Raw genomic sequence first — 27,126 nt, forward strand, 5'->3', positions numbered from 1 at the left:
TATAATGGTCATGTGTTTAATTTAAAAACTAACAAATAATCTCACACTTTATTTACAACATAGCTACCATATTTTCTTAGATGAATGATGAAAAAGTGACATGATGCTAAATTGCTGAAACATGATTTTATGAACAAATGATAAAAATCTGATAAATATTAAAGATATAGAACATTATTACAATATAAAATCTATATGAGATGAATTTCTTTTTGATGTATAAATGTATTATTTTTCCAAAGAAAAATGCTTGGCCAAAATGACATTTCACAGGTATAAAAGTAATTTTAACTAAGGCTGTCCAAAATTGTTAACATTTTCACAATGGTAAGAATGTTTCAAAGGGAGTTACATGTATATGGTAAACAGTTTAATAAGGATAAATAGCCTTCAAATAAATGTAAATGAGAGTTCTATTTAGAATTTGACTTATTTTTGTTAGTTGTTAGACTAGGCTGTTAATAATGACAGTTTCTTTTGAGAAAATATTACTGAATTAAATGATGATAAACATTAAAGGAAAACGACTTTCAAAAAAGAATAATTCAGTGCATTTGTAAAAAAAAAAAAGAAATTGATTAGATAATTATGGATGACCTCAATAAAACCATCTTTCAACGATGAATGAAAATGAACATGGCAATCAGATTTGTATCAGATCTAATGTTACAATCCAGGATAAGTATTAACAATATATGTGTGAGTTAACATATTATGTTAATCAGAATATATTTGAATGGTGCTTTATTTCATAACCATTCCTTAAACAATAAGTGTGATTTATTTTCCTTAAATGTGTCCGATTTTCCATAATATCAGATATTCTGCAGGTGATTTATTTTCCATAAATGTGTCTGATTTTCCATAATATAAGGTATTCTGCAAAATTAGATATAGCCAAAAAATATCAAAACCCTTTTCAAAAGTATAAATTACAAGAAACAAATACTCTTATTCTACAACACAACAATCAATCAAAACATTAATTTTACAATACTATAATTAATCAGTTAACCAACAAAATAAACACTCCATTCTATATTACGCAGAGCACATTCTATGTCCATAGATCATTTCATTCAAATCTTCAGAAACTTCAAATTATCAAAAAAAGAAAATAATAAAAACAAACCTTGTAATTACGAATGAGTTTTTTCTGCCAAGACAAACAGAATAACAACCTTTAAGAACACAATATTCATTTTAGTTGATTCTATAAAAGCAATACTTATTGAAACTAACTTCAAATTTGTTCATTCGAATAAAATATTTCCTAAAAATATATATATGAGAAAAAGAAGTTTAAATGGCCACTTTCCACTGTTTGTTTAAACATTCAAGTTAAAATATGCATGTTTTTAACATAATAGTACATGATTTCAATGTTTACATTGCACATACTAAACATAATCAACCTCTCAATATTCCTTCTTTTTCTACCAAAAAAGAAGGGGATGATATTATAAGAGTCTGGATGGGGGGGTCCTCTGTTTCTGTATTCTTAAATATTTTAGGTTATATTTCTCTATTTATTTTTTGCCCATTTTTTTCTATTCTTTATATTTTATCGCGACATTATTCTATATTCTTTACTTTTCTTGGGCCTATTTTTCTCTATCCTTTACTTTTCTTGGGCCTATTTTTCTCTATCATTTACTATTTTGGCCCATTATTCACTGTTCTGTAAACCCCATCCAGACCCTCATATCATAATCGCTATTTATTAGAGAACCCATGAGGGCATTACTCCAATAAGATGTATTTAATATACACCAAGATATCATGGTTAATGCAAAATGATAGATTTAGTATGTTAAGGATAAATATGATAAATACAGAATATACAATTATTTTTTAATGACATCTTGGTGTAGGTATACTTATGATAGCTAGTCCTGTCCTAAAATTATAAAGAAAGTTAACTGCTGTAGACTTTTTGACCTTAATGATGGGTGCTTCTCTTCCTTTTAATATTCACATAGTCTTTGTATTTGACGTATTGATAGGTATGATTCCTCCTTTCAAGGCATGCCTAAATGTGACATTGTTGAGGATGAAAACTTGTACTCTATTCTAATTGGTTGAAATGCCATGTTTTAACCATTTCTATAACATAGGAATATTTTCATGGCAAGATTCGACATATATGTTTAAACATTCATGTTGAAAACATGCAGTAGAAAGCAGCATTGAAACATATAATATATGACATTTAAATCATAACAAATATTTATGTCAATGTCAAAACAATCTAAAGATATTATGAATGAGTTATGGAAAAGGCTACCACAGAGTACTTTTAAAAGGCCATCAAATTTTTTAATACAACAAAAGTTGTAAAAATATCTAAAACTATGTATTTTGTCAACGGTGAGTAATAACTACTCCAAACTTTGCTTATATGCTCACAATATTTGTCCATGCCTTCTTTATCCTGCTGGACTCTATATACATTTCGGTATTTTGGACTTAGGTGGTCCACCAGATAATGCAAGACCTGATTACAGGTTACCACCATGAACAGATGACTCTCAGTTTAATCTGTATAACTACTTTTTCAAAAACTTTTAAAACACTGAGAAACTGCCTTTTTCATTTGAAATATATGTAAGGACCATTAATAACTGAATTGTCAAAGTAGCTGGTCAACATCTACATGCAAATTTAATGTTACACAAATGACAGAACCAGCTGTCATGATATCAATTATTTATACAGTTCTTCAGTCATACATCTACAAAACCATCTGTATCTTTATCATTGTCTTTTTCTCCATCATAAAATTCATTGTTAGCTTCAACTCTGAAATTTCATAAAGAAATAAATTTATACATTTCAAACAAGTGATCTATTAAGTAGCTTTGGTATAAAAATCACCAATGAAAATGACCAAGATGACATTTCAATATACTAAATTAAATGTTAAAGCATGGAAACCCAATTTTGATAATTGAAGAGGTTGTTATTGCTTTATAAACACAGTCTCTTTTATTCATAAATATAACCCATCTTTTTGTTGAAACACTTTTTGATCAAATATGATTGATTGATTGATTGATCGTTGGTGTTAAAAGTGATTTTTAGCACTATTGACCTTTGGATGGCGGCACAAGTCTGAGTGCCTGGAGAGAACCACTAAATTTGGAGAAGTGGCAGGAAAACTGGCAATCCTAGTCAATTAAGATGGATTGAATTCTCTTTTTTTCAAAGTGTAAAGTTGTGATTATGCAAAAGATGAACACAATGCATGTGGCATTGAACATAGTGATGCAAATATAAATGAACGAGCCAAGAGAATGGTTCGTACTCCAAACCTCAGTGTTTACAGTTTTAGTAATCACTGTAGACAAACTGCTCCGTCAATGAGGCCCTGGTTAAATATAATAACAAGATAAAAATTTACTGTTGATTCCTATGATTTAACTAACCTTTTATCGTTTTCATCTTGATGATTTCTGATATCTGGATCAAGTTCCTCTGTGTTCTCCAGACTTAACAGATCTGATGGCACATCTTGCATTTGTACACTAGGGGAGCTAACTAGGTTCTTCAGAATCTCATGTACAGTTCCCCTTATGTTATCTAAATACTGAAAAGAATTGTTGAATACATTAAGCTGTAATCAAGTTATATCCTTAATTGTCATTTGGTAAACATTATCTAAAAAATTAAAACTAGAGACTCACTTTGGCCTGTATTATTGACCTAATTTTTACATTAAAACACAGAATAGATAAAATATAAAAACATGTAAATACACATACACATGTATTTGCATCTTCAATCAAAACGGATTTAGTATAGAGATATCACATATTAATTATCAGGAACAAGATTTTTTACCTTTTACAGAATACATGGACTGTAATTGCAATCTATTTGTATGTTTTATGTACAGAGAAGAGAACTAGAAACAGAATAAACCATAAGAACCATACAGCATACTTATCAAAATGGACTTGAAACATATGGATATTGTACCAAAACCTCAATTTTAACTGATTTACCACTATTCCCACAATTCCCAACATGTGCGACAACCATACATCCAACAATATTCCTGACTCAATTAGTAGCAGTACCTCCTTCAGAGTGAAACCAGTTGAAATTGTACAGAATGCCTAATGAGGTGTTGTCCAGTTTGAAAATGAAAATGACAATTTATCATTACATTTTACTATCACTTTCCTTTTAAAGTTGTCATACCAAAATATATGACTTCCTGTTAACCTTTCTTTTACCCCACATGGATCTCATTTTATTATTTCAGAGTATGTTTCCTATCTTTATATTGTCCAGAAGACGCCACTCCTAAGTGGCGAAACAGGTTAACCACAATAAAATAATTTCCTTGTCGTAACCAGGATGTTGTTGTCTTTTTATAGTTTGGATTTATGAGGTTTAAAGACAACTGCAGCATACCATCCTGATTATTCTACCAGCTTGTACTGCCAGAAGGTGTTGGTTCAGTTGACATATTTATTTGGAATAAAAAGTTAGACGATAACAATAGACAATCAAAAACTGAAGTTGAAGGAAGACAGATAACACCATGGATATATTGCCTACAATATAGATAACATACCTGTTTGTTGCCTACAATATAGATAACATACCTGTTTGTTGCCTACAATACAGATAACATACCTGTTTGTTGCCTACAATATAGATAAATTACCTGTTTGTTGCCTACACTATAGATAACATACCTGTTTGTTGCCTACAATACAGATAACATACCTGTTTGTTGCCTACAATACAGATAACATACCTGTTTGTTGCCTACACTATAGATAACATACCTGTTTGGTGTTTAAGTTTTCTTGCTTTGTTGATACATCTGGATGTAAAGTGAAGTCTGGAGAAAAATATTCTAAATATTCTGAAAGAATGAAAATCCATAATTGTATAATGATTTTGTCTATATGAATAAGTAGAGATGTGGCATTAATATCAATAAGAAAATAAACTGTTGACACAGAGATATGTCTCTCCTGTATTTAATTGATAGAAAAATGCAAATGTTGAAATTAAAAAAGCAATACTTTGAAATGCAAAATATGCAAAATATTCAAAGTAAATAAACCATGACTGAAGGTATAGGGCCAAATGATTTCTGTGGAAATAATATATGCCAATGCCAATGCTTATACAACTTCATACCAAAAACCTTGACTATCATAAATGGTTTGCCTTTCAAAATGAACTCCTCCCAAACCATCTTCGCTAGCCAAGGATTACGATTCAGTCCCCTCCTCTCCACCCTTGGCAGATCAAGCCAACATTTGTGATTACAATTCTGCGCCATCTACAGGTAGACAAAAATCATGCCCATTCAGACTACATCATTCTTGACCAATGGTAGCACTTGAAAACTCTTCAGTAGAGAGGTGTAAAAACGGTTGTGTCTAGTGTTTACAAATTTCGTGAAGTAGGAACCGAAAATACACATTGGCATTCCAACACTTGTGCGTGAAACATATCCAGAAACTTCAATTAGTTGATAATGAACTTTAAGATTGTCACTAAAGATCGTCCTATGCTTTTGTGGTAAAGACTTGTTGCACAATCTACACATGGCAATTGTTTATTTACATTTTCTTCATTTACATGTGATCATCTTAAAGGCTCTTTTTGATTGGATGCAGCCAGTTACAACTGCGACCAAATATCATCATAAGTGGTTCCCCTTAATCTGACTTAATCACAAATTTTAACAATTGTTAACGCCTGCCACCGCTGCCACCCCCAAAAACAGCATACCATCAAGGCAAGGCAAAAACTTAATGAAAAAAAAAAAAAAGACATAAAGACATCTGTGGTTTTCTTTGAAATTACCACACACTACATATTTTGAGTAATGGCAGCCATTCTTGCTGGTCGACTGGATCAAACTGGGTATCATGCATTTAAATGCCTTACCATTATAAGGTATATCATTGCTAATATCTTCATCCAATAAAACGGCTGTCTCGTACGTCCAGCATCGTGCTACATTCCTTTTTGTGTATCCTCCTCCTCCTAGTACCAGTGTTGGTAATCCATAATTCTTCACTATCTTTACACATTCACTGAAATAACGTTTACAGTCAATAATCTTGCTTTAATGAATTTCAAACCAAAAAAGTAATATTAAAAAAAACAAGAAATGATTGTAACAGGATGCTGTTACGAATTCTCCCAAACGAAGCTCCCATAATTCGTAATTCCCAGGGTCGCCTGACATTGGGCAACGTCCAGTGAAAATTGGTTTGGTCCAGTAAAGTTATATGCATTAGTGATGCCTGGGGACTAACCTTGTATATCATTCTAATCATCTTGGCATGACAAACCAGAATATATATGGTTTAGGGGTGGGGATCTCGACCATTTACAAGATACTAGAATATTGGGGGTGGGGAGGAACCCCTGGGGACTGGCCCTATACGTCATTCAAATGTTCATTACATGACGAACAGGAATATATATGGTTTAGGGGTGGGGATCTCAACCATTTACAAGATATTAGAACATTGGGGGTGGGGGGAACCCCTGGGGACTGACCGTATACGTCATTCAAATGTTCGAGACATGAAAAATAGGAATATATATGGTTTAGGGGTGGGGATCTCAACCATTTACAAGATATTAGAACTTTCTGGCAGGGGGTCGGGATGACCCCTGGGGACTAACCCTGTATATCATTCAAACCATCTTCGCATGACAAACCAGAATATATATGGTTTAGGGGTGGGGATCTTGACCACTTAGAAGATATTAGAACTTTCTTAAATGGCAGGGGGTGGGGGTGACCCCTGGGGACTAACTCTGTATTTCATTTGATGTGCTTTATCATGACAAACCAGAATATATATGGTTTAGGGGTGGGGATCTCGACCATTTACAAGATATTAGAACTTTCTCAAATGGCAGGGGGTCGGGATGACCCCTGGGGACTAACCCTGTATATCATTCAAACCATCTTAGCATGACAAACCAGAATATATATGGTTTAGGGTGGGGATCTTGACCACTTACAAGGTATTAGAACTTTCTTAAATGGCAGGGGGTGGGGGTGACCCCTGGGGACTAACCCTGTATAACATTTGATGTGCTTTATCATGACAAACCAGAATATATATGGTTTAGGGGTGGGGATCTCGACCATTTACAAGATATAAGAACTTTCTCAAATGGCAGGGGGTCGGGATGACCCCTGGGGACTAACCCTGTATATCATTTAAACCATCTTAGCATGACAAACCAGAATATATATGGTTTAGGGGTGGGGATCTTGACCACTTTCAAGATATTAGAACTTTCTTAAATGGCAGGGGGTGGGGGTGACCCCTGGGGACTAACCCTGTATTTCATTTAATGGGCTTTATCATTTAGAACATTTTCAATTAAAAAGATTGTACGGTTTTCAATTTATAATCATTTGAAAATTTTTAAAAATTGAATCCCATAGGGTTCTATAGTAAAACCCTCTTTTCTTTTTGCCCCTCAAAGTACCCCTTTATAAACCCCATCGCACAAACAAAACCCTGATTGCACCACTAGACATGTTAGTCTAACATATTGTGAAACCCTAAGTTAATCTGACAAGCGGTTTTGGAGAACGGGTGCGGACAAGTTCAAATTTAAAAGCGGCGGAAGAAGAAGAAGAAGAAGAATAATAATAATAATGAGAACTGAGCAAAAACAATAAGTCTTCCCAAACTTCGTTTGGGAGACTTAACTACAAGACTGAAAAATACTTTTAATAGCTATAAAACCTTCTGTAGCAGTAACAAAGTGACCAATCTTTTACAACACCTACAAAAGGTGTCTTTAACTATTCACAATGTGACATTCAGGTCAGTATAAATTTCTTATAAAAGATAACCAACCAAAAAACAAGCACCAGGGTCCAGGGAACATGCACTGATGTTAAAGTGGCTTATTTTTTGATGGAAATCATATAGAATCTCCTCCATGTATTGACATACCATGTTGGTTTCAAGTATTCACGAAATCATTTAAATTTGAAAAAGAATTTACACAGTGACATTGTTCTCTGCTCATATTGCTTAGTGCAAAATAGAAATCCAAAACATCTATCAGACAGAACTTTTTTTAGACACACATAGCAATTGTTGCAAATAGTAGTCAATTCTAGGTGTCACGAAAAACATTCAATATCACAATTGTTTGATAATAATGATGTATAACAGTGAGATCAGAAGATGGATATAAAGAAAAGTACAAAAAAACAGTGTAAAACTTCTTATGGATTAAACTAAAAAAAGAAAGGCAGAAGAAAAATATTTCTATTTGTTTGAGCTGCTACCTACATTTTATTGCAGGTAGAATTTAGCAAGAAATTTTTATGAATATTGTGATCTTCATGCAAAATATGAGGCAACAAATAGGGAACTGAATCTTAAAGAATATTTTTACTGTCTCATTCAAAATAAACAGTCTAAAATATTCTTTTCATATACTTATTATCATTTTCGACGTATAATTCAAAACTATGGATTGATATGATAGTGCTGGCATATAATATGATTTCCCCCTTATTTGCATTATAAATGCATTTAGACTAATTTGACTAGTTTATTGCATAAAACTTAAACTTACCCATGACCTTTGATACTTAAATTAAAACAACCCAATCTATCACTGCCTAATGAGTCTGCTCCACACTACAATTATAAATATATAGCGGTTTCATTTGTTATATTAGTATAGTATACATAACATCATATATTCTGATCATAACTTTAACAAATTTTATAGATACTTAACAAAAATCAATACAAACTTTTATTATTTTCTCTTACTGATATTGCAAAATACTGTGTTTTAATCACTGCGTAAAGTATTTTTAGATACTACCGGTATCTGCCACCAAAAGTGCTAAAAAGTTGTGCAACTGACTTGTAGAAACAAAACCTGACAATTTTTTTTTTATAAAATTCATTTGACTCTATTTTTGAAAAGATGATTACCAGGCAATTGATTTATATTATTGGCAACACTAACTTCACTTTTGACACAAGTTCAGTTTATTTTTCACTTTACGATGGAAATAAAATGACTTAGGGTCAGCGCTCAAAAGTAGGGTAGGTCGGGTAACCGTAAACAGACATATATTTTTTTTTGGCCTTAGATTCAGCATATTAAAAAAAAAACCATGAACTCAAACAAAGTTTAATTTTGGACCCTTTGGACCTTTATATGGACTCATTTGAAAACAGGGCCCAAAATTAAAAATCTGAATGCACAGTTAGATTCAGCATATCATAGAACCACAAGAATTCAGTTTTTGATGAAATCAAACAAAGTCTAATTTTGGACCCTTTGGACCTCAATGTAGACCTATTTAAAAATGTCCAAATATCCAATTTAGTAATACATGGTAAAAACCTCAAACAATTCAAGATTTTAAATTAATTCTCATTGAAATTGGTTAAAAGATTTGTATTTATTTTCAATTGAAGATTTCTTGCTGTTGTGCAATAAATACTTATCTGTTGCGCAATACTTAGTAAATCTGTTTACAAACTAAATATAATAATTTACGCACCCTGTTTAGGTTGTATCTCCTACCATATCAGTATTTGTTGTTTCTTTATATAGATCAGAAATAATTTATGTTAGAACCAGCTTAACCAGTATTAGAAAAGTCTTGTTTTTGGCCCCTATTTGGCCTCTAGTTTCTTAACGATTAAAGCCACAACCCCCAACCTTCTGTGTGTGGTATAGAACCTTGTGGTACAATTTCATAGAGATCCATTGACTAATACTTAAGCATTTGTTCGGAAACCAGAAAAACTGTGTTCCTCCTCCCCCTTTTTGCCTCTTATTCCTGAAAGGTTATGGCCATAACCCCCAAAGTCAATCCCAACCTTCCCTATGTGGTATGGAACCTTGTGGTACAATTTCATAGAGATCCATACACTTATACACAAGTTATTGTCCAGAAACTAGAAAAATGCCTTTTTATGCCCCTTTTTGACCCCTTATTCCTAAACAGTTGGGACTTTGTAATTTGAACCTTGTGGTTATATTTCAAAGAGATCCATTCACTTATACACAAGTTATTGTCCAGAAACTAGAAAAATGCCTTTTTATGCCCCTTTTTGACCCCTTATTCCTAAACAGTTGGGACTTTGTAATTTGAACCTTGTGGTTATATTTCAAAGAGATCCATTCACTTATACTAAAGTTATTGTCCGGAAACCAAATGTCTTCGCACGAGGACAACAACGACAAGATAGCTATACACGAACGCAAATGTTTTGCGGTCCTATAAAAGTGTACATGGATATCATGTAGTCTGTTTTTGTTCAGAGCTTTTTTACTGTCAAGTCAACATCAGTTATTAAAAAACGGGTGCTTTAAAACTAAAGTAAGATTTCTTATTAGTGTTAACGCTTAAATAAGAAACTGTTGACACAGAAATATGTCTCGCCTGTCTGCATAAAATTCAGTAAAACCCAATCTGATGGACAGCAACTTTATTAATTCAAATTCGCTGGACCATGATCTTGTGGGTAGGGCCTAGAAATGGTCGACAAACTGAGATGTACTGATATTAATGCAACTTTACACAAAATATCATTGATCTGTCACAAGCAGTTCTTATCAAACTGACTTTAGCAGAAAAATTAACATTGAAAATTGCTAATTAATTCAAAATAACTGGACCATGACCTTGGGGGCAAGGCCTCAAAATAGTCATCAAACAGATATGTACTGATAGTAATGCAACTTCATACAAAATATCATTGATCTATCACAAGTAGATCCTATCAAACTAACTCAAGCAGAAAACTTAACATTGAAAATTGCTTATTGATTCAAAGTCACTGGACCATGACTTAGGGGGCTGGGCCTCAAAATAGTTGTCAAACTGATATGTACTGATAGTAATGCAACTTCATATTAAATATCAATGACCTACCATAAGTAGTTCCTATCAAACTAACTTAAGCAGAAAACTTAAAATTGAAAATTGCTAGTTATTTCAAAGTTGCTAAATAGTAGTCAAACTGATATGTACTGATGATAATGCAACTTTATATTAAATATCAATGACCTATCACAAGTAGTTCCTATCAAACTAACTTAAGTAGAAAACTTAACAATTGCTGACGCCACCGCCGCAACCATCCCAGAAAAGCAATCCCTGTCTCGCTTACCGCGACTTTCGTCACAGGCGAGACAAAAATTACAGCGCAAACATAAGTCCACTAATATTCCATACTTCAAACAATGAACTGTTAGTTAACAGAACTCCTATCGATGTATGAGCTACTATCATTTCACAAAATCCATATCAAAAGTACATAGTGATCAATTTTCATGTCAAATGTATTGCCCTTGATTCCCAAAGGTTACCTTCATTGGCTTGAATGCCATTAGTTTTAAAAGTCTAAAGAAATTAAAAACAGGATAAAAAAATTTCTGACTTGCTTAATTATTTTTTGGTAACCCTGAAGTAAATGTGATATCTTAATCTACATGATTCCATTTTAATGTGTCTGAGCCCATCAAAGATTATCAAGTTATCCAGTGAATACAATCATATCATGATTAAACTAAAATTCATATTTCCAAGTCAGACAAATCAGGAATATGACTAAGGATCTGTGTCTTTTATTATTAGCATAAAGTTCTTTGTGCCAAGATAGTGTAAATATTTGTCAGTAAACTTGAGTGGTTGTGCTTGTGGTTAATGACGTAACATCTCCATTCATGCACAAAACTTTAATCAATGTTTATGTTTACAACTTGTTAAACAAACTGGTTCCTACCTGTAGCACTATACATGAAGGTTGATAGAAATCCATGACTGATTTGATTACTTGCTGGAACATTGATATGTAAGCTGTAAAACAATAGGTTATGACTTTGTTTATCAAGCGAAACATTGTTTATATAAAAAAATGTTAAAATTTAACATCTCACGCATTATTTAGATAATAAAATATTACAATTTAGCATGTCATACAAACATTGTTTGTATGAAACATTAACTTAACTATGAAAGTGTTTTTCTGTGATTTCTAAATCTTTATTATGCAACATCAAATACATTCTATAACTCTAAAACATCATACATGTTCCTGCAACGAATTTACACACATGCTGTTAACCCATCATGTATAATTTCTGAAATGCAGACCTTATCAATATACTATTAAAACCAATGGAGCACGAAAATGAGGTCATAGCCATATAATATATGTCAGATACAACAAATCCTTGTTCCAATTTCCAAATATTTAAGACCAATATGGTTAAGGTGATGAAAATCCGGGTACAAATAGAATTGCTGGCAAAAGTGTTAATCATAGAAGTCAAAAGGGTGTTCATCTTTATCATTTAATCTTATATGAAGTCTCAGAAAGTGTAATTCTACTGAGGGGTGTTCCATACAAACATACATGGGACCCAGGAAAGGCATTTTAAATTTAAACTATGGAGAGGGGTGGGGGAGGGGTGTCAAGTAATGTGAAAATGTAAGTGAAATTCCTAATATACCTCTATAGGTGGTTACCCCATTTTAAAAGTGCCCTGCCTGGGGACCATGTCTAGTTAAATGGAATAGCCCTAACAGAATGTTAAATAGTATACAATATATTAAAACCTACTCTGATCATCGATGCCTTCCTTCAATGGAACATTAATTGAGTAATATCTGCCACTTTCTGAACCAAATTCATACATATCACCTGTTTTACAAAAAGATGCAATTAGTTTTTGTAAACAAGTAGTTTAAAATATAAACAAGTGATATTCCATTATTTCAAATGTCTACAGGTAGAATCTACCTAAACTATGCCAAAATATAGATTTTACCATGCTTTTTTTAAAAATATAATGAAAAATATGGGTCACTGTGCTATTTTTCAAGCTATAAGTTGTGCAAAATTGCTCAATTTTGCATATCATGAAAAAACATTTTTTTGTGAATAAAAAGAAAATTATGAGATAGAAATTTGAAATATAATATGAGAAGATAGGTCTTATAATATGCTTTAAAAAAAGAAAGAAAAAATGGTGTAACAGACTTGTTTTCTTGCTACAAGTAAAAAATGAAAATTTCATTAACATTCCTTTATAAACAAATTTACTATTACTATTAGAGTTGTCTCACTTTAAATGGCTAAGTTTACTTACAAGAAACAAGCACAGAAGATGGCTAAAATAACCATTATTGTAGAATTATGTATCTTTAACAAACCTGTCCCTGGGAAGAAATAATTGCCATATTTATGGAAGGAAACAGTCATAACTCGATCTGTAAGGTAGAAAGCTTCTTGTACACCATCGCCATGATGTATATCAATGTCAATATATAACACTCTCGGATGATATCTGGAAATAAGGAACACAGCTTATGAAAGTTAACGTACTTAATTGATTGATTTTCAGTTCCTACCAATTCACCATTCCAGAATTTAATGTATTATCATAATACCGACAATATTTTCAAAAGCATACAATAAAACGTTGTGATGGGTGAACCACATCGAAACAATGGACATTAAACCTGAGACTAATTGTTACTTTCAATTTGGTGAAACACACATAGTCTTTTAGATTCACAAAACAAAAAATTAAATATACTGATATTAGTCTTCATGACAAAGTGATAACAGAACAGGTTTAAATATTGTACAACTCTACAGAATATGTGTCTCATACAATTGCTGATTGGAAGCCAACTCTCATGCAAACTTTAAATGCAATCAAGTCATGTAGGGTCAGATGATAAGCTAGTTTAAAAAAGGTAGTGCTTCAATAAGAAAATATCTGATTTTCCATTTTGTTATAAAATTCTTGATCAAGCTCTGCCAGCTGGACAAACAATTTTTTATTTTTTATCATTTTATGTTCCCTTTTTTATTAATTTATGTAAATCACTTGTCAAGAGGACCTTCAAAGACTATATAATAGAGGTTTACTATACAGAAATGAAATATTAAATGATATATGCCCAATGTGCTTAATATCATCTGTACCAATTACAACTAGAGGCTCTTGAGAGCCTGTGTCGCTCACCTACATTTACTGATGCTTTGGAAATCATGTAAAATAAGGTTAAAATCATAATTAATAGTATTAGATATTAGATATTATAATGATATCTAAGATAATAACAAAAAACTGCAAAATTTTTGTAAAATTACTAACTCAGGGGCAGCAACCCAACAACAGGTTGTCGGATTCGTCTGAAAATTTCAGGGCAGATAAATCTAAATCTGATGAACATTTTTGCCACCTGTCAGATTTGCTCTAAATGCTTTAGTTTCAGAGATATACCAAAAACTGCATTTTACCCCTATGTTCTATTTTTAACCAAGTCGGCCATGATGGTTGGAAGGCGGGGTCATCGGACATATTTTTTAAACTAGATACCCTAATAATGATTATGGCCAAGTATGGTTAAATTTGTCTCAGTAGTTTCAGAGAAGAAGATTTTTGTAAAAGATTACAAAAATTTACAAAAAAATTGTTAAAAATTGACTATTAAGGGCAATAACTCCTAAAGGGGTCAAATGACAATTTTGGTCATGGCAACTTATTTGTAGATCTTACTTTGCTGAAAATTATTGCTGTTTACAGTTTATCTCTATCTATAATAATATTCAAGATAATAACCAAAAACTGCAAAATTTCCTTAAAATTACCAATTCAGGGGCAGCAACCCAACAACAGGTTGTCAGATTTGTCTGAAAATTTCAGGGCAGATAGATCTTGATCTGATAATCAGTTTTACCCTCGTCAGATTTACTCTAAATACTTTGGTTTCAGAGATATAAGCCAAAATCTACATTTTACCCCTATGTTCTATTTTTAGCCATAGCGGCCATCTTAGTTGGTTGGCAGGGTCATCAGACACATTTTTTAAGATAGACACCCTAATGATGATTGTGGCCAAGTTTGGTTAAATTTGGCCCAGTGGTTTCAGAGGAGAAGATTTTTGTAATAAAATGCTTCGCTGGGGTGCAGCTTGATACGACCGCAGAGGTCGAACCCTGAACAGTTGGGGCAAGTATGGACACAACATTCAAGCTTGATACAGCTCTGAATTTGGATTGTTATTAAATATTTGACACAGCATAGGTTTCTGACACAGAAAGAATGTGGTCTAAGAACTTGAATTTTTTTAATTTACCTATTATGGTCCAATGTCCAAAATCAAAATACATGGTTAGATTCAGCATATCAAAGAACCCCATATATTCAATTTTTGTTAAAATCAAACAAAGTTTAATTTTGGACCCCAACTTGGACAAACTTGAAAACTGGGCCCATAATCAAAAATCTAAACACATGTTTAGATTCAGCATATCAAAGAACCCCAAGAATTCAATTTTTGTTAAAATCAAACTAAGTTTAATTTTGGACCCTTTGGACCTTAATGTAGATCAATTTAAAAAACAGGACTTAAAATTAAAAATCTAAATACACGGTTAGATTTGGAATATCAAAGAACCCCAATAATTCAATTTTTGATGAAATCAAACAAAGTTTAATTTTGGACCCTTTTGACCTCAATATGAACCAATTTGATAGCGGGGCCCACAAATAAAAATTCTAAATTCATGGTTAGATTCAGCATATCAAAGAACCCCATATATTCAATTTTTGTTGAAATCAAAAAAAGTTTAATTTTGGACCCCAACTTGGACCAACTTGAAAACTGGGCCCATAATCAAAAATCTAAACACATGTTTAGATTCAGCATATCAAAGAACACCAAGATTTCAATTTTTGTTAAAATCAAACTAAGTTTAATTTTGGACCCTTTGGACCTCAATGAAGACCAATTTAAAAAACGGGACCCAAATTAAAAATCTATAAACACGGTTAGATTTGGCATATCAAAGAACCCCAATAATTCAATTTTCGATGAAATCAAACAAAGTTTAATTTTGGACCCTTTTGACCTCAATATGAACCAATTTGATAGCGGGGCCTACAAATAAAAAATCTAAATACATGGTTAGATTCAGCATATCAAAGAACCTCATATATTCAATTTTTGTTGAAATCAAACAAAGTTTAATTTTGGACCCCAATTTGGACCAACTTGAAAACTGGGCCCATAATCAAAAATCTAAATACATGTTTAGATTCAGCATATCAAAGAACCCCATATATTCAATTTTTGTTGAAATCAAACAAAGTTTAAATACTGGACCCTATCTTGGACCAACTTGAAAACTGGGCCCATAATCAAAAATCTAAACACATGTTTAGATTCAGCAAATCAAAGAACCCCAAGAATTCAATTTTTGTTAAAATCAAACTAAGTTTAATTTTGGACCCTTTGGACCTCAATGTAGACCAATTTAAAAACAGGACCCAAAATTAAAAACCTAAATACACGGTTAGATTTGGAATATCAAAGAACCCCAATAATTCAATTTTAGATGAAATCAAACAAAGTTTAATTTTGGACCCCAATTTGGACCAACTTGAAAACTGGGCCAAAAATCAAAAATCTAAATACATGTTTAGATTCAGCATATCAAAGAACCTCATATATTCAATTTTTGCTAAAATCAAACAAAGTTTAATTTTGGACCCTTTGGATATTAATGTAGACCAATTTGAAAACTGGACCCAAAATTAAAAATCTAAATACACTGTTAGATTCGGCATAACAAAGAAATAAATGTGATCAAAGATTTTACAAATCTAATGCGCCATACTGTGCAATTAAAGATTACTTCTTGAAATTTTTCAATATTTGAAATTTGAAAAAAAAAAAATATTTGAAGAATAATTCTTTTTAATTTCTGAAATCTGAAATGAGAAAAAATTGGCCCCCCACAATTTCTTTTTATCCCCCCCCCCCCCCCCTTTTTCCCCCAAAAAAATTCTTTCCCTCAAGATATGGTCATAATCTCAATTCAAATTTCCAATGGAGTTGGCAACCATAATTACCCATTTAAATTTACCATAGTGCTAACTTAATCTATTTTATAATAGAATTAATAAAAATATAGTGTCAAATCTTTCATATGGATTTTTTTGTAAAAAAAAAAGATGAAAACATTTGCAGATATTTTTACTGGTCTTCCTTAATAAATATGCATTTCTTTAAACATAATTTAAAAGCAGTGTAAGGGAAGGAACCAAAACGTTGTATTTGGATTACCTCCCTTACACTGTTTTAGATTATCTTTATTGTTCATTAACCATTACTTTATACATAATTTAAAAGCAGTGTAAGGGAGATAATTTCAGTGATGTATTTGATTTATCTCCCTTACACTGCTTTAAATTATGTTTTGTACTAAAGTATTTGTCCATTAACCAGGACAACCTTGTTTTTCCCCCTTTTTTGCCCCTAATTCCTAAACGGTTTGAGCCATAACCCCCCAAAGCAAATCCTAACCATCCCTTTGTGGTATGGAAACTTGTAGTATAATTTCAGAGAGATCCATACACCGTTCCACAGTTATTGTCTGGAAACTAGAAAATGCTCATTTTTGGCCCCTTTTTGGCCCCTAATTCCTTAACTGTTGGTACCATAACCCCCAAAATCAATCCCAACCTTCCTTTTGTGGTATTTAACCTTATGGTCAAATTTCAAAAAGATCCATTCACTTAAACTAAAGTTAGAGTGCGAAAACCAATATGTATTCGGACGACGACGCCGGACGACGACGACGACGACGACGACGACGACGACGACGACGCCAACGTCATACCAATATACGACCACAAAATTTTTTTGCGGTCGTATAAAAAGCTAACGAGGACAACGACGAAGAACGACGGACGCCAAGTGATGAGAAAAGCTCACTTGGCCCTTCGGGCCAGGTGAGCTAATAAAAAATCAATTTCATAATGATACTTACTTCAGTAATTCTAATATTCCAATCACAATATCATTCACATAACAAAATCCTGAGGCCTAACAATAGAAAAATTAAAATAAAGTGCAACAGTACAGACTTCACATATTTCATAGTCTCTCCTTTTTTATATTTATCAGAGTACTAGTGTAAGAAGGCATGATTTGTAAATGACCAGATCATATACTTAGAACTACATTTTAAGTTGAAGTTTTACTTAATAAATGCAGGCATTCTTTGATAAAGAATTATTCAGTATTCCTACTTAGTGTTTCATTATAGGTTAAGGACTTTGGCAAATAATGCTGATCTTTGGTTCCTTCTACTAATTTAATTCGCAACTTCAGAAATCTCTTTGATTTATTGTGTTGTAAGGTAGCTGTCTCATTGACAAAGACCCCACATCTCCTTTCATTCATTTGTAATTGATTGAAGAAAGGTTTTCTCTAATTTTTTCACTATTTTCATATTTCCCAACAGATTGTGAAAACATTGTTCTCCTCACTAGTGAAATAACTGTTCTCGGCAAATGATTGATCGAAATTTAATTATGACGTCAAATTTTCTTGGTTTTCTGAATTTCCTATTGTGACATCATGAAAAAAGGTGACCATGTCTGATGATGTCACATATAAAAAAACACAACTTTCTGCAAATCTTTGAAAAGGAAGGATAAAAATTATAAGAGAAACATATTCCACCATTATAACTTGTTTATTACGATATTTCTCCCCTCTCAACAGTAAAAATTTAATTTTTTAAAAAGCTGGGCAAGCCTCACGCTTTAAATATTAAAATTTAACTGTCTTGAGCAGAGAAATATCGCAACACACTTGTTGCAGTGGTGAAATCTATATTTATAGTTCAGGAATTTGGCGGTAGAATGTGATCAATTTACACGTCACAAACCCCCATTGATCAAACCAACAATTAAAATCATCTTTGTTGAAATAATATTTCCAATGAAATCCAGGAAGTAGCAATGTATGACTGAATTCACATGTGAGAGAATTCATAATTCATAATGGTAAATATGTATGTATGATGCCTACATATTTAGTAATCAATATTGTTACAATATAAACATTATCTCTTACCTCATATTTCTTAGCATGATGAAGACCTCCTGACCAATTCACAGCTATATCACAATGCTAGAAAATAAATAATCAGGCTGCTTGAATTATTATGTTTTAAAAACATGTTATTATAAAGTTGGCATTTGTTTGATTTTTTTTGTGTCGTTGGTTTGCTTTCGCATTGATGTATACCCCAGCCAATATCACTTCTTATCATAAGAAAATGTACAAATCAATTATGTTAAACAAAGCTGGTAAAAATGTGAAATCTGGTTTCAGTGGTATAAAATCAAACATGTACCTGCTATACAAGTTACCAAACAGAATTGTTAACATCCTCTTCCTTTGGTCTAAAGTTGTCTCATTGGCAATCATATCTCCTGATTTTGATAGAGTCAGGATTCAGAAAGACATTATCATTTCTTTTATTATAAAACAAAGGCATATATTATAGAAAAACAAAGGATATGGGGTATTCATCCATGACACAAAATCAGTACATGCACATTAAAAAACACACACAAATAAAACACAAAAAAGCAAAGGATCAGCGCTTTTATTGCAGTTCTTCATCTCAAAGTCATACTGTTCCTTTACCTTATCATAGAACTTACATTATTATTCAATTTGATTGCTCCTTCTAATGATGCTCCAGTATACATAGAACAGAAATCAAACATCCCATCAAATACAGGACTGAAAAAAATGTCATATATAGAACACTAATTTATCATACCATCAAATACAGGACTGAAAAAATGTGATATACATAAGACAAAAATTAATCATGCAATCATAAAATAGACTAAAAGAATTTTATTTCATATCGGTTAAGAATTAGCTTCTCTTATTGGATAACAAGGGGCAACATGACATTCTTTATTCTTTAGTAAAAAATTCCATTGGTCTTTAACAGAAAAAAACAGACCAGAAAACCGGTCTTTAACGGAATTTTACATGATAATAACCAGTGGGGCGTGGTTTCTCTGGTTAGAGTTATGTCCCTTTAATAAACTGCAATCGCGATTCAGACGTTTGGAACATGGCTGAAGTAGAGGGTATGTCCGCTACAGACAACTCAAATGATTGTTTTGCCGTACTTTCCGATGCTGATAGAGACAAACTACTCAGCAACAAGAATTATAAAATTATAGAAAACTTTATTTTGTATTCATATACTGAAAAATTGCACTTAAATGAATGGCAGTGACTTATAGTTATCACTATGACTATTCTTCACTCTTTCCTATAGAAATCGTACAAAAACTCAAGTTTGCTTTGAACAATTTGAATTTATGAGAATTTTTAAAAACATGGTTCCTCAATGAAATAAACATAAAAGTTATTGAAGAACTAATCATTATCGTGATACATGGACTGCCCGTAGGACAGTGGTATTGACTGCGACAGCGATAATGACCTCGCCTACAGCTCAGTCATTACCGCTGTCTTAGTCAATACCACTGTCCTGTGGGCAGTCCATATATCATGATAATGACCAGTTCTTCAATAACTATTATATAAATAACTACGGCAACAGGGGTGTTTAACAACCTTGACTACCCATAAGGGTCTCACAAGTTCAGTACGAAAATGAATTACAAAAAGTAATGATATGAGAAAAAACCGGGTAAACAAGTACATGACAAAAAAAAAACATGGAACAAAGCACCTGAATACTCTTTTAACACTATTTTTTACCTTCAGTTGGCAATATGGTTTATTCAAAATATAAGTTAATGTTTATTCCTTTCATCACAATCAAGTCAAGAAGGTAATATATATATTTTTTTTATGAGTAACTGATTAATACAACATATACTGAAACAAGAGGATAGAGAGACAAATCTAGGGAAACAAAATTATTTTGGTGAACTTGTGTTGTTCTTTGATGTCTCAGTGATTACTATTTCAGTTTTCCTTTCATATATATGTATAAAAAAGCTTACCAGTCATCTCCAACATTAAACATACTAAGTTGCTTTGTAAACTGTTGTACATTTTGTGGTGTAACTCTCTGTAGAAAATCTATGTATTCATCAGAATGAAATCTACACATGTCATGAGCTGAAGCCCTATATGGCCTGTAAAGCTGTAGAAAAAAGAATTAAATTTACACATGTCATGAGCTGAAGCCCTATATGGCCTGTAAAGCTGTAGAAAAAAGAATTAAATTTACACATGTCATGAGCTGAAGCCCTATCTGGTCTGTAAAGCTGTGTAAAAAGATTGAAATCTACACATCATGAGCTGCAGCCCTATATGGTATGTACTGCTGTGGAAAAAAGAATGAAATCTACACATGTATGTCATGAGGCTGAGCTGAAGCCCTATATTGTATGCTGTGGAAAAAAAGTATGTATTGAAGTTTACTCTGTTATCATTCATTATTTATTGACTTCAGAACACATAAGATGGATGGATGAAATTCAGTTAGCTGTTTTATTTGCAGTGGAAAATAATGTCTATTCTGGACAAGAAATGTTGATGATATATGAACCCTGCTTTGTACAAAACTGAAATGCTGAGCCAGATTTTAAACTGGCTAGTTCCCAATGTAACAGTCTGCAGGAATCCAACCTAACCACTAACCAGTCTTTGCTCTTACATTTGAATGATGAGTGCTTGATAGTGGATATACAGCAAATACCAATTTCAAGTCTTGGTTTGACCATAAAGGGGATCAAACCAAAGACCAACCGCACTCAAGACAAGCATGCAACCACGAGACCATTGAGGTGGTTTTTCATGTAAGATACTTGAGATATGTTTTCATGTTCTAAAAGTATATGTATATCATATTTAAAATTAATTCAAAGTAATGAAAATGATACTGCAATGAGAATCCATGACAAATCGCCCCACTGGCAAATCGCCCCACACCTAATCGCCCCACTTTTTCACCAACTCGCCCCACTTCCTAAAAAATCGCCCCACTCTTGTTTACCAACTCGCCCCACTTATGAAAAGGGTAAAATCCCATTGAAATTAGGTTGGATAACTTGCCCCACTTATGCAAAGGGTTAAAATCCCGCTGAAACAATGTCTGCCAACTCGCCCCACTCATGACAAATAGATAAACCAGGATGAATTTAGTAATGCCAACTCGCCACACTTATGGAAAAAGATGCTATCCCGTTGTATATGTTCCTGCCACTTATAAATAAAATCAACACCTATGAAAACCTTAGATAAGCATATTTTGTAATTCTTCTCTTTTTGTTTAAATAAAGCAGTAAGAAGTGAGTATCAGTATTTCGGTGACGTGAATGTTAACTCGCCCCACTTGTGAAAAATAGAAAAATCCTGATGAATTGAGTTATGCCAACTCGCCCCACTTATGAAAAATAGGAAAATCCTAATATTGAGTCATGCCAGCAAATGAGTGTAGGCCTTCCAATTCGCCCCACTTATGAAAACGTTAGAAATGCATCTTTTTTTTTGTTCTTTTCTTTTGGTTGAAATAAAACAGAAAGAAAGTAGCATCAGCATTTATTTGACGTTTTTTTCCTGGTATATATTCAATGTTTTATTAGATAAGTCAAGAATCATGTGTGTTTACAATAACATAATTTTATTCTCAGATGATAGGTTTGCACATCTACGTAAGAATGCATTACAATAACATTTTAAACAAACATACATTAAATAAATTATGACAAGCACTGGCATGATAACATACTAGATGAAATGTCAGCACTAGAAACAAGAACATGAATACATGAATACATTGTCATTAGAAAGTTCAGTAGCTGTCTGCTTCCACGACTCGACCGTTGACACGACCACACTGGCGTAAGAGTCTGGTTGTAGATATGCTGCCTGCAACTTGATATACTGCTCCCACATGTTGAATAGGATGGCTTGGTTAGTGCGGGCTTGCTTGTGCTGGTATTCTGTGTAGATTAGTTTTCATTAAGTGGGGCGAGTTGGCAGACATGAAAATTATATATTCATCTAGATATTACCGTTTTTCATAAAGTGGGGCGAGTTGGCAGACATGAAAATTATATATTCATCTAGATATTACCGTTTTTCATAAAGTGGGGCGAGTTGGCAGACATAAAAATTATATATTCATCTAGATATAACCGTTTTTCATTAAGTGGGGCGAGTTGGCAGGAGTAATATTAACGGGATTTAACCCTTTTCACAAGTGGGGCGATTTTTTAAAAAGTGGGGCGAGTTGGTAAACCAGTTTGGGGCGATTTTTTTAAAAGTGGGGCGAGTTGGTGAAAAAGTGGGGCGATTTGCCAGAGGGGCGATTTGTCCTGCTTCCCTGCAATGATAATGAATTCAATATCTAAATTTTAATTGTGATTTACCAAAACAGACAACTGCATGTGATTTTGAATAATTGTCCACTTTCCAACATAATAAACCAGGTGCATATGATTTATATTATTTATTTTTTGACAAACCTTCATCTTTTCATGCAGTCCATAATGTAATACCAAACAGTGTGTCAGGGCTATACGATGTGGCTTCATTGGATGTCCTGGACCTGCAATGATATTCATATATAAAAATTTTTTCAATGAATCTTTTTTTCTGAAGAACAGAAAATTAATCTATTTCTAATAAAAAAAAATAAGTAACACAGTCACTAATTGACTCTTCTTTTTTGATATTGTAACTTTACTTAGGAAGCATAAGAACTATTCCCTCTTAACTTTGCATCAAATAACTCAAAAGACCTCCTTAGCCTATAAGTCGTAAGGTCTGAAGTATGAAGACATATCTTGAGTAGATACATGTATTTCAATACTAGGAAAATTTATAATTGAGTTATCTTTCTTGTATTTGGATGTGCTCCTTCTCCAGAGGAAAATACACAGTCAGAGTGAATACAATCGAAGGTGGCCGTTATGTTACTTCATTATCAAAAGTGGTCATGAGGGCTGGCAAAGACAAAATATGTCTAAATTTAACATTTTTAACCAAATTCATGTAAGACTTTGTTTTTTAGAAGTTCCTTACCGTTTTCGTCTTTCTGTCAATTTGGTTTTCATCGTGAAACTATGATAAACTTTGCAAATAGTGAGGTCATATGTTGAAGACAAATGCTGACTGACCGATGCTATGTGTATGAATTAATTAAGATGATCAATAATGACCTATCGAAAGAGCAGATTACCTGTAACAACAAATTATGACAACTGTTGTGACTGTTGATTAGCTTGGGGTTGTAAACTTATTATAAACTTTTTTTATTGCGTTAGAGGTATCCTGTATTTAAGTACAATCTATTTTTGAAGCTTGCGGACAACAAATTAAACGTGAAAATCAAAGATGGTGGAGGGAAATTCAAGCGTGGAGCACCGGTCATGCTACAATAGGTCATGGTGATCCCTGTACATGATAAACTAATTATAAATTATTACATTTTTAATTAATAATGGCCTTTGTCATTTTACTGTAGTTCCAATTTTGCAAAAAAAGTTTTTCAATATTTATTTATATACTGATTTCATCCTCTCCCATAGGTAAAACCTGCCACACATTATACCATGCAACAAGACAACAAAATGAAATAAGAATCAGGGCAAGCAGACCCAGGACTAGTGTTTTCTACAGGAGGTTTTGAAGGGTGTGGCACTGCAGTGTTTTCTTGACCCCATGCCCTATTATGTAAAATTTGGTTACCGATTCCCCTTTTATATCATATTTTATAAGGCCTTGCCATAATTTAAGCTTGGTTCTGCAATAAATCTTGTAATAATTTCATAATTTTTTTCTTTTTACTTTGGCAAACACTGTTTCAATCAAAAAGAAAAACAAGAGTGCACACGCTGAAATGTCTCGCCTTCTTTACTAATCATTGATATTATGTTGATAGTCCTAAATATAAAGCTTTATTACAACTGTCACATAAACTTAACATTAACCAAGTAAACTAAACATTGACCAATGAACCATGAAAATGAGGTCAAGGTCAGATGAACCATGCTAGGCAGGCATGTACAGCTAACAATTCTTCCATACAACAAATACAGTTGACCTATTGCTTATAGTTTAAGAAAAACAGACGAAAACACAAAAACTTAACACTGAGCAATGAACCTTGAAAATGAGGTCAAGGTCAAATAAAACCTGCGTAACTGACATATAGATCATAAAATATTTCCATACACCAAATATAGTTGAACTATTGCATATAGTATTAGAAAAAAAGACCAAAACTCAAAAACTTAACTTTGACCACTGAACCATGAAAATGAGGTCAAGGTAAGATGACTCCTGCCAGCTAGACATGTACACCTTACAATCATTCCATACACCAAATATAGCTGACCTATTGCATGCAGTATTAGAAAGAAAGACCAAAACTCAAAAACTTAACTTTGACCACTGAACCATGAAAATGAGGTCAAGGTCAGATGACACCTGCCAGCTAGACATGTACACCTTACAATCATTCCATACACCAAATATAGTAGACCTATTGCATACAGTATAAGAAAAACAGACCAAAACACAAAAACTTAACTATAACCACTGAACCATGAAAATGAGGTCAAGGTCAGATGACACCTGCCAGTTGGACATGTACACCTTACAGTCCTTCCATACACCGAATAAACTAGACCTATTGCTTATAGTATCTGAGATATGGACTTGACCACGAAAACTTAACCTTGTTCACTGATCCATGAAATGAGGTCGAGGTCAAGTGAAAACTGTCTGACGGGCATGAGGACCTTGCAAGGTACGCACATACCAAATATAGTTATCCTATTACTTATAATAAGAGAGAATTTAACATTACAAAAAATCTGAACTTTTTTTTCAAGTAGTCACTGAACCATGAAAATGAGGTCAAGGACATTGGACATGTGACTGACGGAAACTTCGTAACATGAGGCATCCATATACAAAATATGAAGCATCCAGGTCTTCCATCTTCTAAAATATAAAGCTTTTAAGAAGTTAGCTAACGCCGCCGCCGCCGCCGCCGGATCGCTATCCCTATGTCGAGCTTTCTGCGACAAAAGTCGCAGGCTCGACAAAAACCACAGAATTAACTGAAAAGATAAATGACCTAAATAGGTATTTGACAATGCTTCTTTTGTGCAGCTCAAATGCAATTGCATATGCTCTTGTTCATACAAGTATTGACACTTTCACAACACATCCTTAGACAATCAGGGATCCAGTATTAAAGTTTGTAACTAAAGTTATTGATTAAAATGAGGCAGTTGCATTATTAAGATTCTATTATCCGAGTCTAGAAGTGATAATTTTATTACAAAAAGTTATTAAATTAGTAACCTACGAAGACCAATAGGAAAGCTTTATTTTGATTCGGTTCACATATAACAATACAAACCTAAGAGAGCTTTTGAGAGCTTTTTACCGATTATATATACATATCTTTATTTCTTAACAGTAAATATAAAACAATGGTATATTTCGATTAAATGTTAATCTCTATCCATAACAGTGCTTCGGTATCTATGTAAAGGGTGCCCTAAAAGTGTAGGTATCCATGCATAGAGTGCCCTTAAAGGGTAGCCAATTGATCAAGAGTGTCCTCTGTACCCTGCCCTTTTTAAAAACTGGAGGAAACACTAAGACAAACAGGTATTTGGGTTAATGGTCCTAGGATAGATGTAAATCAATTGGAACATGCCACGATTCCAAGACCCTAGCCTATTTCCATGCCATCCTCAATGCAAAACTAAGAAACGTCCCTGTCGTAATAATTTCCTTTTAGTTCTAAGCCAAGACAACTGGCAAGAAATTAGTACAGTGGCAAACATAATGTTTGCCACTGTACTACTGTATGAAACATGGGGAAATAACCATAATTTTGCATTAAAAAATGCATTTTTGCAGAAAAACTGTTACTACAATTTTGCACCAATCGTACCATAGTGAAAATTGCCGACATCTGGGTCGTAAAAATATGCAATATTTGGGTTTGACATTTTGAATTCTTCTTTTTCTACATATCATTTATCTATCTTCTTTACCAAAGAGTTCAGCATTCAATTTGACTAATGACCAAAGAGTTATGCCGCAATATAGATAACCACGTACACATAAATATTTGACATGATGCTAATTTTACCAATGAAGTAGATTAAAACATTAGATATAATTCTTTTTTAAAAGACAGATATTTCAGAGACATAATATAGGATTAAACGCCTTTTTAAAGGAATTTATTGGTGTATAAACTCGACCAATTC

General features: G+C 33.0%; 1 protein-coding gene across 1 annotated transcript; it reads right to left on the bottom strand.

Annotated features, from left to right (window-relative positions):
• On the bottom strand, positions 1-26,904 carry LOC127705708 (histone deacetylase 3-like). Its single transcript, XM_052210089.1, has 14 exons — positions 26,805-26,904; positions 23,353-23,435; positions 20,881-21,023; positions 19,546-19,627; positions 18,950-19,006; positions 17,856-17,911; positions 13,220-13,353; positions 12,627-12,707; positions 11,787-11,860; positions 8,605-8,669; positions 5,923-6,071; positions 4,803-4,882; positions 3,429-3,589; positions 1-2,802 (listed from the first exon to the last, which is right to left on the bottom strand). Exons 1-14 carry the CDS (start codon positions 26,860-26,862, stop codon positions 2,727-2,729), a joined length of 1,299 nt encoding a protein of 432 aa, XP_052066049.1. The 5' UTR covers positions 26,863-26,904; the 3' UTR covers positions 1-2,726.
• Positions 26,905-27,126: the final 222 nt, after the last annotated feature.

Source organism: Mytilus californianus, unplaced genomic scaffold, assembly GCF_021869535.1.
Source record: "Mytilus californianus isolate M0D057914Y unplaced genomic scaffold, xbMytCali1.0.p SCAF_1, whole genome shotgun sequence".
In the NCBI taxonomy this organism is placed as follows: domain Eukaryota; kingdom Metazoa; phylum Mollusca; class Bivalvia; order Mytilida; family Mytilidae; genus Mytilus; species Mytilus californianus.